General features: G+C 47.3%; 1 protein-coding gene across 2 annotated transcripts in view; it reads right to left on the bottom strand.

Moving 5' to 3' along the window:
- Positions 1–7214: 7214 nt before the first annotated feature.
- UBE2H (ubiquitin conjugating enzyme E2 H) overlaps positions 7215–13498 on the bottom strand; it is a 55463-nt gene continuing 49179 nt past the window's right edge. Inside the window, exon 7 of one of the 2 annotated variants that reach the window (XM_035126686.3) lies at positions 7215–11583. In XM_035126686.3, the coding sequence (XP_034982577.1) occupies positions 11459–11583 (125 nt within the window). In that variant the 3' untranslated portion in view covers positions 7215–11458. The remainder of the gene's footprint in view (positions 11584–13498) is intronic. The other variant, XM_088676480.1, reaches the window with a different exon arrangement.

Here is a 13498-nt window from a genome sequence, read left to right as displayed (position 1 = left end):
ATTACAAGCCTGGTAGATGAAGGGAACGCTGTGGATGTAGCCTATCTTGATTTCAGCAAGGCCTTTGACAAGGTGCCCCATGATATTCTTGTAAAGAAGCTGGTAAAATGCGGGCTAGACAATGCTACCATTCAGTGGATTTGTAACTGGCTGACTGACCGAACCCAAAGGGTGCTCATCAATGGCTCCTCCTCATCCTGGAGAGTAGTGACTAGTGGGGTGCCACAGGGTTCTGTCTTGGGCCCAGTCTTATTCAACATCTTTATCAATGACTTGGATGATGGGCTTGAGGGCATCCTGAGCAAGTTTGCAGACGACACCAAATTGGGAGGGGTGGCTAATACCCCAGAGGACAGGATCACACTTCAAAATGACCTTAACAGATTAGACAACTGGGCCAAAGCAAACAACATGAATTTTAACAAGGAGAAATGTAAGGTTACTATACTTGGGCAAAAAAAATGAGAGGCACAAATACAGGATGGGTGACACCTGGCTTGAGAGCAGTACATGTGAAAAGGATCTAGGAGTCTTGGTAGACCACAAACTTGGCATGAGTCAACAGTGTGATGCAGCAGCCAAAAAAGCCAATGCAATTCTGGGCTGCATCAATAGGAGTATAGCATCTAGATCAAGGGAAGTAATAGTACCACTGTATTCTGCTCTGGTCAGACCTCACCTGGAGTACTGTGTCCAGTTCTGGGCACCACACTTCAAGAAGGATACTGACAAGCTGGAACGTGTCCAGAAGAGGGCAACCAAAATGGTCAAGGGCCTAGAAACGATGCCTTATGAGGAACAGCTTAGGGAGCTGGGTATGTTTAGCCTGGAGAAGAGAAGGTTAAGGGGTGATATGATAGCCATGTTCAAATATATGAAAGGATGTCATATGGAGGAGGGAGAAAGATTCTTTTCTGCTGCTCCAGAGAAGCGGACACGGAGCAATGGATTCAAACTACAAGAAAGAAGATTCCACCTGAACATTAGGAAGAACTTCCTGACAGCAAGAGCTGTTTGACAGTGGAATTTGCTACCAAGGAGTGTGGTGGAGTCTCCATCTTTGGAGGTCTTTAAGCAGAGGTTTGACAGGCAGATGTCAAGAATGCTTTGATGGTGCTTCCTGCTTGGCAGGGGGTTGGACTGGATGGCCCTTGTGGTCTCTTCCAACTCTATGATTCTATGATTCTATGATTCTAACCAAAAGGAAGTCTTCCCTTTGGAGGTCAGGAGCAAAAGTCCTTGAGGAGACGGATGTCGCTGAATTGTCAGTGAATCAGGGCCAGATTTAGGTTTGATGAGGCCCTAAGCTACTGAAGGTCATGGGGCCCTTTATATGTCCAGCTGTCCTTTGTCAACAACAAATGGTCGCTGTTTTTTTTTTGTTGAATGTATACTATATGGTAGTTTATGGACCTCATAGGTATCTCAAGCCTTTTGCACATAAAATATGTATTTTATCAAAGTAATATTTATCTTATATTTTGGAAATGTACATCCAGTTTATTTCCCTTTCATTTTTTTGCTCCCCCCTCCCCACAAGAGTGGGGCCCTAAGCTATAGCTTGTTTTAGCTTATATGTAAATCCAGCACTGTAGCGAATAATACAGACCACAAATGTTCTTGAACACACTTTGTTTTATTTTCACTTGCAATGGGATCCTCTCTTTTTTTGTGTAGAGGGGAAGCCCTATCAGTGAAAGGCAAGGCCAGAGATGGAAAGCAGTGGGGCCAGGGACTAGCTATGCTGTGCTGTGCAGTACATTGGGACCCTATATTCCGCCTGTGCCAAACTCAGAGGTTTGCATCTCTCCATCCTCCAAGCACAAAAGCAAGACCCGTGATTATCACAGTTCAAGGACACAATAACAGCAGCTATAAAATTTAAACGCTATTTCTTGACGCAACCAACACAAGCTTTTTACCATAAGAATTCTGGCGTTCATCACTAGAAAACAAACGTTTTCGGTTTTTTGATGAACAAAACACACATTTTACCTGAGATCTGGCTGGCACAGGTGGAGCGTGAGCACCACCTACTGGCTGAATGGAAGACTGCCCGCCCCTTGGAGGGCAGAGGAACCTCTGAGGGACTCCGGGGTGGGGGAACCTCAGGCTTGGCAGCCCAGCCCAGACTTCTAAGCCTTTCCATGCAGCCCCCGGCACCCTCCCTAGGTTCTGCCAACCTGGACACCCCCTCCCTCCCCAGGCCACGTCAGTAACCAGCCAGGCCATAGTCTCTCAAAGGCCCCACGCACCCACATTGTGCACCAGGCTCTGGTCGGCAGACTTCAGGGTTCTTGGTTGTTGTTTTTTTATGCACTCCTGCAAGCTTAAAATCTCCAACTTCCAGATGTTGACAACCAATTTGCTCAGTTGTCAGCAAAAACTGCAGAGGTGAAAGAGAGACACCTTGTGGTGGCGAGCAGCAATTGCCACATGCTTCCAAGGATCTGCATGCCTTATATAGAGTCAGACCATTGGTCCATTTTGCCCAGGGCTGCCTACACTGACTGGCAGCAGCTCTCCAGGGATTCAGGTAGGGCTCCCCCCCCCGCCCTACCTGGAGATGGGATGTTCTGCTTGCAAGGCAGACACTCTTGCCACTGAGCTACGACGGTCCCTTTACTCTTTGCTTGGACAAACCTTCCCAGGTATTTAGAACACTGATGTGTGCTTTAATCTGTTTTTAGTTTAATGTTTTTAGTTTATTGCCAATTTGAATTTTTGGAACGCTTTAGCTGTTTTTACTGATAAATCGATTTCTTCCTTTTGCAAATTGCTATCGCGCAGCGTATAAATTTGACAAGAGGAGGAAGTAAAATTAAAATGAGGTGCAACCCCCCCCCCCGCATTTAGGAGTTTCCCCTCCACTCCACCTGGTGCCCAGTCCAGTGTTGTTACAGCACCAGGCAAAAGTCTTTAAATAAAATTTCTTGAGCTGATCTATTTATTGCTGTGTTTTGGTCTGCTGTTTTGATAGTTTCTGCTTGAAGATTTGGGGGCAAACCACCCTCATTTGTGCCAGCTCCAAGTTAGGGATTTAAGAGAAGCGGACACGGAGCAATGGATTCAAACTACAAGAAAGAAGATTCCACCTAAACATTAGGAAGAACTTCCTGACAGTAAGAGCTGTTCGACAGTGGAATTTGCTACCAAGGAGTGTGGTGGAGTCTCCTTCTTTGGAGGTCTTTAAGCAGAGGCTTGACAGGCATATGTCAAGAATGCTTTGATGGTGTTTCCTGCTTGGCAGGGGGTTGGACTGGATGGCCCTTGTGGTCTCTTCCAACTCTACGATTCTATGATTCTAAGACACTTGTGCTTCTTGCACGGATAGCATGCTGATAAATGCCAAGGTTGCAGGTTCGATCCCCATATGGAACAGCTGCATATTCCTGCATTGCAAGGGGGTTGGACTAGACAAGCCTCAGGATATGTTCCATCTCTTAGGATTCTAACGAAGGAAGATTGAGAAGTTAAATGTCATGTAACCACACTATGCCTTCCGCTGTAAATGTATTTCCACCTCGCTTGGTCAAGGAAGTTGAAAGATCAGTAACACACACAGCTTCCTTGTAAAGTTCAACAACTCCGTCCTAAAACATGCTGGACTTGTCTCTCCCTTTTGAGTGACTCTCCCTGACCCCAGTGACAGATTTACGTATAAGCTAAACAAGCTATAGCTTAGGGCCCCACTTTCTTGGGGGCCCTCAAAAAATTTAAAGGGGAAAAAACTGGATGTAAAACCTACGTTACAGAAAGAGTGTTTTGTGTTGTGTAGGCTCCTATGATGTAAGTCATGGGCCCCGCCTGCTCGCCTGCTCCCTAAAATATCCCTGGTTTGCTCATTTCTATAAATAGGGTGCCTACATAACAAAATGTAGGGACCCAGGTGGCGCTGTGGGCTGAACCACCGAGCCTAGGGCTAGCTGATCAGAAGGTCGGCGGTTCGAATCCCTGTGACGGGGTGAGCTCCCGTTGCTTGGTCCCAGCTCCTGCCAACCTAGCAGTTCGAAAGCACATCAAAATGCAAGTAGATAAATAGGAACCACTACAGCAGGAAGGTAAACGGCGTTTCCATGTGCTGCTCTGGTTTGCCAGAAGCGGCTTTGTCATGCTGGCCACATGACCTGGAAGCTATACGCCGGCTCCCTTGGCCAATAATGCAAGATGAGCACGCAACCCCAGAGTCGGTCACGACTGGACCTAATTGTCAGGGGTCCCTTTACCTTTACCTAACAAAATATGTATTTTATGATAAAATACATATTTTGTTGTGTGCAAATGGCTTTAAATACCTATTAGGTCCATAAATTACCATATAGCATATATTCAACATAAAAAAACCAGCAGCAATTTGTTGTTGACAAAGGACAGCTGGACATAGAAAGGGCCCCATTACCTTAGGGCCTCATCAAACCGAAATCCGGCCCTGCCTGACCCTGCCGCCTTTTAAGATCCTGACCCTGCAAGGGTGGCTCATCTGTGGTCCTCCAGATGTTCTTGAGAGTTGAGAGTCCCATCAGCCCCAGGTAGCATGGTGAAGGATAATGGGAGTTGTGACTCTCCTGGTGTAGGGGGACTACAATTCAGCCATCTCAGGGCTCAGCTAATGCCAACTGGCAAGATTTAGAAGCCTCGTCTTTAATAATAATAATAATAATAATAATAATAATAATAATTTTATTTATATTCCGCCCATCTGGCTGGGTTTCTCCATCCACTCTGGGCAGCTTCCAACCAAATAAAAAAATACAACAAAACATCACTTAAAAAACTTCCCTGAACAGGGCTGCCTTCAAAAACTCAGTTGTTTATTTCCATGACATCTGACGGGAGGGCATTCCACAGGGCAGGAGCCACCACCAAGAAGGCCCTCTGCCTGGTTCCCTGTAACCTTACTTCTCGCAGGGAGGGAACCGCCAGAAGGCCCTCGGCGCTGGACCTCAGTGTCTGGGCTGGACGATGGGGGTGGAGACGCTCCTTCAGGTATACTGGTGCTGAGGCCGTTTAGGGCTTTAAAGGTCAGCACCAACACTCTGAATTGTGCTCAGAAACGTACTGGGAGCCAATGCAGGTCTTTCAGGACCGGTGTTATACAGTCTCGGCAGCCGCTCCCAGTCACCAGTCTAGCTGCCGCATTCTGGATTAGTTGTAGTTTCCGAGTCACCTTCAAAGGTAGCCCCACGAAGAGCGTGTTGTAGTAGTCCGAGTGGGAGATAACTAAAGCGTGTACCACTCTGGCGAGACAGTCTGTGGGCAGGTAGGGTCTCAGTCTGCATACCAGATGGAGCTGGTAGACAGCTGCCCTGGACACAGAACTGACCTGCGCCTCCATGGACAGCTGTGAGTCCAAAATGACTCCCAGGCTGCGCACCTGGTCCTTGCCCCATTCAGGACACTCAGAAGATCCCACTTAGCAACCCCTGGCACATTCAGCACAAATTCTCAGGCAGCTGGCAATGGCTGAGGCTTTCTTCCCGAGGCCAAGGACAATTGCTGCCAGACAAAGTAGGCAACATGGGGCTAGATGGGACAAGCCGCCTGATCACATGTAAGGCACCTTCCTGTGCTCCTTCCCGAGGTCGTGCCTCTTCAGGCAGGTGGCGCAAGATCTAGGAACATGCGCAGAGCCAAAAACAACAGAGAAGTGCAGCGCATTGCCCTTCCGGCAGGAAGCAAAGTTCTCTGCATAAAAGAGAGCTGCTCTTGACAAGAAGGTGCATGACTCCTGCGATCGAAGCCTAAGGAGTGTGAAGGCAGGGAGTATTTCAAAAAGCAAACCAACTAGAAGGGAGGGCAAGCGTGTCTTCAAATGGTCATTCAAATCTAATGCCAGCCAGATTATTTTAGACTGCAACCAATCCTAGTCTTGCTGTACTAGCTGCCAATGAGTTTCCGGCCTCAATTCAAAACGCTGGTTTGGATCTATAAAGTCCTATGTGGCTCAGGACTCCAGTACCTCAGGGTACTGCCTCTCCACACAGGAACCAACCCAGACCCTGCCAGTGTCATCAGAGGCCCCCTCCATGAGAGGTCTAGAACAGGCATCCCCAAACTGTGGCCCTCCAGATGTTTTTGGCCTACAACTCCCATGCTAACAGGACCAGTGGTCGGGAAAGATGGGAATTGTAGTCCAAAACATCTGGAGGGCCGAAGTTTGGGGATGCCTGGTCTAGAAGGTGACCTTGCAAGAACAGCCTTTCTCAGTGGTGGCTCTGAGCTAGGCTTGTCTGGCACCATCAATGCACATCTTAGGCACCAGGCAAAAACTATATATTCATCAGGCCTTTTGGCTTTTAACTGAGGCCCTTTTGCATGGGCAGGATGTTTTTTTATGCAGTTTTTAAAATTTGCCTTTTAGATATTTTTTATGGTGGTTTAATGTGTGTATGTAAATCACATTGAGTTACCATAACAAAAAACATTGGTTTTTTTTTGTTAATCAACGATAACGAGGATAACATGTGGGCATCAGCCCAGGGCAGCAAAGCGGATGTTGAGCTGCTGTTGAAATGATTCTGAATTATCATTGGGGCAGCTCAACTCTTAAGAATTCCAGCATTGCAACTTGCCCACATCACCCCCTGAGCTTGCGCCCTGCCAATTCACACCTGTGACCGTAACAAGTAACAATTTGTGTTTTTTTTAAGTGGTCCCTTACATATTGGGGCTGGGATAAAGCATGAGACTCCTAATCTCAGGGTCGTTGGTTTGAGCCTCTTGTTGGGCTAAAGATTCCTGCATTGCAGGGGGTTGGACCAGGCGAACATTGTGGCCTCTTTCAACTCTGCAATTCTAAGATTCTACATTCTTAAAAAACAAAACAGTGGGGGGCAATGAAAGTTTCGTGCTGGCAACTTCTGAATCAATATACAAAAATCCATTCATCATCTTCACCACCAAACTGTTTCCTCCACATTACCCTCCTGCCTCCTTGTAAGGTCACAGGCAGAGGTGGCACAAATGTGCACGTCACAAAAAGTACACCCAAATGGGACCTCATTTTAGGGGATGTGTATATCAGTACTGTATATCAAGTTAGGAGAGAAATATGGTGGTGCCACAGAATCAGAAAGTGGTTGCGGGGGGGGGGGGGAGATGCAATTTACCGTATTCCAATTTTTTAAAAGCCCTGAGAAGCGTCGTCAGAAGCAGTGATTCACACCCCCAATCTCTCTCTCTCTCTCTCCTGGGGCAATTACCAGTCGAGGGGCCAAGGTATATACATATTTTATTTTTTAAAAAAGTTTACAGTTTCTTTAATTATACACAACTATTTTGAGAGGTTATAATTCTTAGAAGAGGCAATTGCCGTGGCGCCAGGCATGCCCACTAACATCATCACAATGCAAAGAGGGTAGGGCGGGGGGGGGGGGTATAAGAGAGGAAGCGGAAACGAAAACGGAAAAAAAAACCAACCAACAAAAAAAGGAAAAGAAAAACCCGGAGGAAAAAAAAATGCAAGGACTCGAATGGAAAGGGGCTGGGTGCCCACCTTCATCTCTTCAAGTATTCACACAATATGTACCAAACACAGTCAGTAAAAGAAAAGGGGGGTGGAGGGAAGGAGAATGGCCATTTCTCATGCGGCAAGAGACTCCTGGCTCCAAGGTGCCACAGCAACTCAGACGAGCAAAAGGAAGCGAGCGAGCGAGAAAATATTATATATATATATTTATATAAAACCAGCGCACGCTCAGATCACAGGAGTTGCCTTCAGACACTCCACACGCTTAACCACTTCCACCGCAGTCTGTTCCAGATCTAGCTGCAGAAAGCTACCGTAGCATGGACCCCTCCCCAAGAGGATAAAAGCTTCACCCCCCTCCCCTACAAACCCACTTTCTTTGTGGGAGTTCCCACCTGCTGCCCCAATGGTAGGAAAACATCAACCGACCACACAAGCCGGGGAGCTTTTGGGTTTTTCTACAAGCTGACCTGGCCGACAAAAAACTCCAGGGCCATTTGCTTTCGCCACCTGCCATCACCTTCAGTCTCACCTGGGTAAAACCCCGTGGCCCTCTGATCCATGCTTTCTGCCTGTTTCCAGGTCCCCACTCTCTTATATCAAGCACAGGATGGTGTGGCAAGAACAACTAACAGAAGGTCAACAGGTGGACTTGGGAGACTGGCACGGAGGGCCCAGTGGGATAAAAACTGTGTGCTTCAGGGGTACGTCTCCATGGGTGATTTAAGAGTCATTTTGAGGAAGGGGAGTAAGATCAAACACCAAGGTCAATGTGGAAAGTTTCGTCTACCGGTGCTGAAATACTCGAAAAGCACAACGGAATTTTAAGGGTGGGGAGGGAGAAGGGCAATTGCCGGTGCAAGCACTTAAGACCCCATTAGTGTGTGTTCACGTAACAAGGCAACTCACAACACATGCACAAACTTTGCAGCTTCCAAGGGGCGGCTGCGTTGGGAGTCGGGTCTGAAGCCTGAAAGGTGTTTCGGAAGGGATGGGCAAGTGGGCTGGCGACTGAAAGTGGCGCCCAGCCTTTCCGTCTGGTCTGGCTGAGAGAGGAGCAGCTCTCTGAGCAAAGGGGATCTCGGCAGGCCAAAAAGAGAGAGGGGGACAGAAGGAACTGTGCTTAGATCAGTGGTACCAGAGGAGAAGGGAGTCTGGTCTAGTTAAGGTCGGTCCTCACAAACTCTTCTTTCCAGGTGGAGCCCATCACACTAAGGGCATTTTGCCAGCCTTCCCTGACACCTGGAAAGTAAATGCAGCAGAAGAGATCTTTGCAACTGCAACCCACAAACAGGGGTCCGATCAAGCAGGAGGTGCGAAAATGTCTCCTTTGCACACCAGGGGTGTGCGAAGTGTGTGGATGAGTCGGTGCTGCTTTTTCTTGGGGGTGGGGCTTCCATTTAACACGGACAGTGTCTGCATTTGGAATCGCTTTCGCGCGTTTAATTTAAAAGCGAGGACTGTTGAAATTAAGAACGGGTGTTTGCTTAGGAGAGAAGAGCTGTGGACGTCAGAGTTGTTAAAAACTGACTGTGCACCAGAATTGAGGGTTCCCCCCCCCCAAGAAAAAGTTATCTGCATAAAGGGAATTCGAACACTAATATTTGTATATACAATATTGAAAAAATACAGTTTATTTTGTTTAAATCGGTACCACCATCACCACTGCCACCTCAGCACTCAAATCTATACCTAAATAGCACCTAAGAGGCCACCACACAAGCAGAGAGCATCTCTAAGGCCAACTTCGCCAACCTGGTGCCCTCTGCAGGTTGTTGGGGCTACAACTCCCATCAGCCTCAGCCAGCACGCTGGCAGGGGCTGGTGGGAATTGTAGTCCATCTACCTCTGGAAGGCACCGGGTTGGTGAAGGCTGGTCTCAGGAGTCCTGCTGCAGTAACAGAGCTCTCCCCACCCTTCTCCAGAGTCAAGGAAATGGCACAGTTACATGTTCCATATTAATACTAACCCGCCTGCCCCCCAAACAAGCCATACTTGCTTAAAGGAGAGAACTTCAGCTCAGCTACTATAACCACATTACTGCTTTGTTTTTTTCTTTTAATTTAGAAAGAAAGAAAATAAAAGGTTCTCGGTTGTTGTTGTTGTTTTCTTCATGCCCGTAATTCAACTTCTTGGTATGCTTTTGCTTTATTAAAGGAAAATGATCATGCCAAAGTTAAATTCTACTTTACATAAGATCTTTTCAAAAGGGGGGAGGGGAAAGCAAACTGATTAGGCTTTAAGATTGTACTCTCTCGACACGTCTTCCCCCCTTGCACCCCAGAACAATCCACAAAATTCTGACGGTGCTTTAGGGGAATCTGGGAAGGAAATACAATGGACTGGGCTTAGCTTGATATTCAGAATTCTGCTCATGTCACCCGAGTTCAAATTCCGTTTACTGACCCCCACCCCCACCCCACCCCAAGACATTGCACCAAAACTGCCCTCCCCACATCCTGTCCAAAAAGAAAAAAGAAAAAAAACTCTTTACAAATACGTCAGAGGTAATGTCCAGATTGCAAATCCACATCTTGTCGGGCGTTTTCTTTGCCATTATCCATGTTCAAGTAACATCGACATCCCAGGTAGGCATTCAATGTATGAGGGGGTTCTCTTACCATTCCATTTTTGGGGGGTGGAGGGGAAGAGGGAAGGAACATTTGTGTGTTCAAAAACGCACAAGAAATGAAAAGGGGGGGGGAATCTAATTCAAAAAAATCTCTGAAACCAGCACTCTTATTATCAATTCCCCTTCCAAAACAGACAAAAAAACCAGACCCACTTCCCAAACCCTTTATACTGGATTTTCCTAGATTGTCTGGCCTGCTTTATAGAAGGGCCGCAAGTGAGCAGAGGAAGGAACTAGCAAACTTGGGAGACCACCGATGGAGTCGTGATCAGCGGCAACTCGGGTGGGGTGGGGGGGCAATGAAACTGTCCACGGGGCTTGCAGTACTCTGACAAATCCGGCTGGTAAGAAGACCCTCTCCTCAGGAGGTCATGCGCACAGTGCTTGGAGAGACATAAAAGGAGTGGAATAATTACAACTGCCAGTGGTTTTAACAGTGGGACCAAAAAATGGATTGGGTGTGATGCACTCCAGGAAAGCGAAGACAAAGTTGGACTCCGCTTGCTTTCTGTCCCTTAAGAGTAGTAACAGCAACAGAGGCAGACGGACACCGAGGATCCAGACCAGTAAAGTTGATGTTAACTGTCCAGTTGCAGGTTTTCAAGAGGCCACCCGAGCAAACCGGACCGATCGCCAGTCTCTAGCAGCGGACAGGAAGTCCGCACAAAATGTTCTTTAAACCAAAGAAAGGCGCCTTGTCAGAACCAGACACTTTGAAGAACTTGGCGTATTCTGGCGGCAGGGGTGTTTCGTTTCTTAAAAATGGAACTCCGTTTAAAGTGTAAAGCAGCCGAGCTGAATCGAAAAAGCAGCTTTCCGACTTCACTGCCTCTCGCGTTTATCCCCCAATATTTCTCTTCGACGTTCTGCAAGCGCTGCTCTGCTTTTGCATCTGAGGGTGTCCTGCCATCTTTGGAACCATTAATAATAATAATAATAATAAAAATAAAAGTGGGGGGCAGGGAGGGGAAAAAAGGAAACATCCAGACCCTCTCCCTAGCAAAGCAGCTGTTTTTTTTTTGTTTTGTTTTTTTAGGTTGACAGTTCAGTAGCCTACAAGTTGCCTTTGCTCAAATGGAATTATAAACGGCTGCCTCGCATGCATCTGGGCTGCATATTGCTACCGAGTGGAATGTGGGAAATGCGCTACGATGCACTTTTGGGCTCTGAGAAATGACCAAAAGAAATCAAGATCTAAAGGGTGATATATATATATGTATATATATCTTCAATGCTATTATTCATAAAAACCTTGTTTAGTAATAAAAAATTGCTTTGTTTAAATATGAATATTATAGTCTGCTTCTCAGCGCGTGGTTAGGAAGTCAGTCTCTCTGAAAAGCAGGGCGCTGCTTCTACTACAACTCCATATCCTGGGCCTCGTCCTCTGAAAAGTCAGACATGGAGCTCTCCGAAGAGCTGTCCCCAGTGCCTTCTTCCTGCTCTTTTAGCGCTTCCTCTGTTGCATATTTCTGAATGTATTCTGGATGGGGCGAAAGAGAAAGGTGGGGGGGGGGGCAGGGGAAGAAAAAGAGGGACGATCAACATACACATTAAAGGAACACCCTGAGGTCGCTCAAAACGACATGGCTAAGCAGACCACAAACTGCTTCTCGATTAAGGTGCTTTTTCGACATGCCTGCAGACGCCCGCCCACCAAAATGACCCCCAGATTTCAGCAAGGACAACCCCTTGCTCAAACATTAGTACTTGTCTGAAAAATCTTAAAAAGCAAGATTTAAGAACTAATAATAATAACAACAACAATAATAATAAACAGTCAACATTTGCACCTGTGATAATCTTGCCCATTTTTCTCTGCTTTTGTGCCTTCCGGTGTATTTATTTATTTACTGCCGTTATAACCCCACCTTCCTCTCCAAAGAGAACCTGTAACTGGTTCTCCCCCTCCTTATTTGACCCCAACCACAACCCTGTGAGGTAGGGTTAGCTTAAGGGCAGTGCCTGGCCCCCCAACGAGCTTTTCGTGGCAGAGTGGGGATTTCAACCCTGGTCTCCCAGGTTCTGGTCCGATGCTCTAACCAGCACACCACCACTGGCGTTAAGACAGCTGGGACTCGAATGACGTGCTCGGCTTGGTAACGCATCTCTGCGCAAAACACATAAAAGTCCTGAAGCTGGAGGGGGTGGGAAGAGGGAGGAAAGGCTCAGCAGAGCACACTGTAAATGAATGGAGAAGGTGGACACCTGGGCTATACGACTTCAAAACTGTAGGGAGGTGCAAAAACATGTTTCTGAATTATTTCTGAAGCACATGCGTGTTCTGGGTGCTGGACATCAAACAGGGCAGAAGGCAGAGATTGCATGCCTGAGGGGAGGGGCCTAAGACAGACCAAGAGACACAAGGACTGGGGAGGGGAGGGGGGCAGAAGAGATAGCGGAAGGAGACCAGTTAGTGGGAAAACAACAGAGTCAAGACGTGAGTTTTTAAAGCCTGGTGTCTAACTATAAAAATGGGAGGATGGATTCCAGGAAGTAAGGAGCACCAATGGTGGGGGAGCAGCAGGGCAGGTGGGGAGCAGTCAGGGGAGCTCCCAGAATATCAGGATTCTGTGTTTTGTTTTACACAGGAGAGCATTCAGAAAAGTGGCACCCACCCTCCTCCTGAGCTCTGAAGTGGTACAGTCTACCAGTTCCCTCTGTGCCAATGTAATCTAGCAGGGCTCTCCGCATGTCCTCAATGCGCTGGGTGATGCTCAGAACTGGCCTCTGGGTGCAAATCTCCTAGGACAGCTCTACTGCTGTAGCCTCTCAAACACGCATCTTTGGTGCGTGTCAGAACAACCCACAACCCATATCCCTTCTTTAAAAAGCCATTCACACAAAAAAAGCAAAAAAAGGCTTCCAGTTTCAGGAAGCTGCACCAATTACTATATATCCCAGGGAGGCTGTATGTTACAAAGCTCCGAGCTAGGAAAAGAGGCTCATTGGCCTGTGGGATGTTGTATCTACGCAAATGAGGCCTAAATCTCACAGCCTGCTTCTCAGTGCTGGCGGGACAAGAGCTCACTCTGCACCCAGAGAGAGACCCGGGAGGAGGAACGGCAACGAAAGATTGCTGCCTGCTTCCCCACAATGTGGCCCAGCTGTGCCAGAGTTCTTCTGAGCAGGCTTAAGCGCAAGGGAACTGGAGAAGAAGTACTTGCCACTGACCGCCATCTACTGCTGCGACCAGTTAAGAGGCAGGTTTCCTGAATTCTAGCTCCAACACATTGTGGGCTGATTCCTCTAAGACAGGCATGTCTAGCTTTCAAGAGACTGAGATCTGCTCCCCACAATAAAGAAAACTGGCAGTGATCTACCAAAGCCTTTTTTTTTTAGTGGGGTATGTGCGCGATCTACCATGATCCCCTGTGATCTACCAGTAGATCACGATC

The sequence above is a fragment of the Zootoca vivipara genome, chromosome 9 (assembly GCF_965207765.1).
Source record: "Zootoca vivipara chromosome 9, rZooViv2.hap1.1, whole genome shotgun sequence".
In the NCBI taxonomy this organism is placed as follows: Eukaryota; Metazoa; Chordata; class Lepidosauria; order Squamata; family Lacertidae; genus Zootoca; species Zootoca vivipara.
This window is presented reverse-complemented; position numbering and strand designations above follow the sequence as displayed.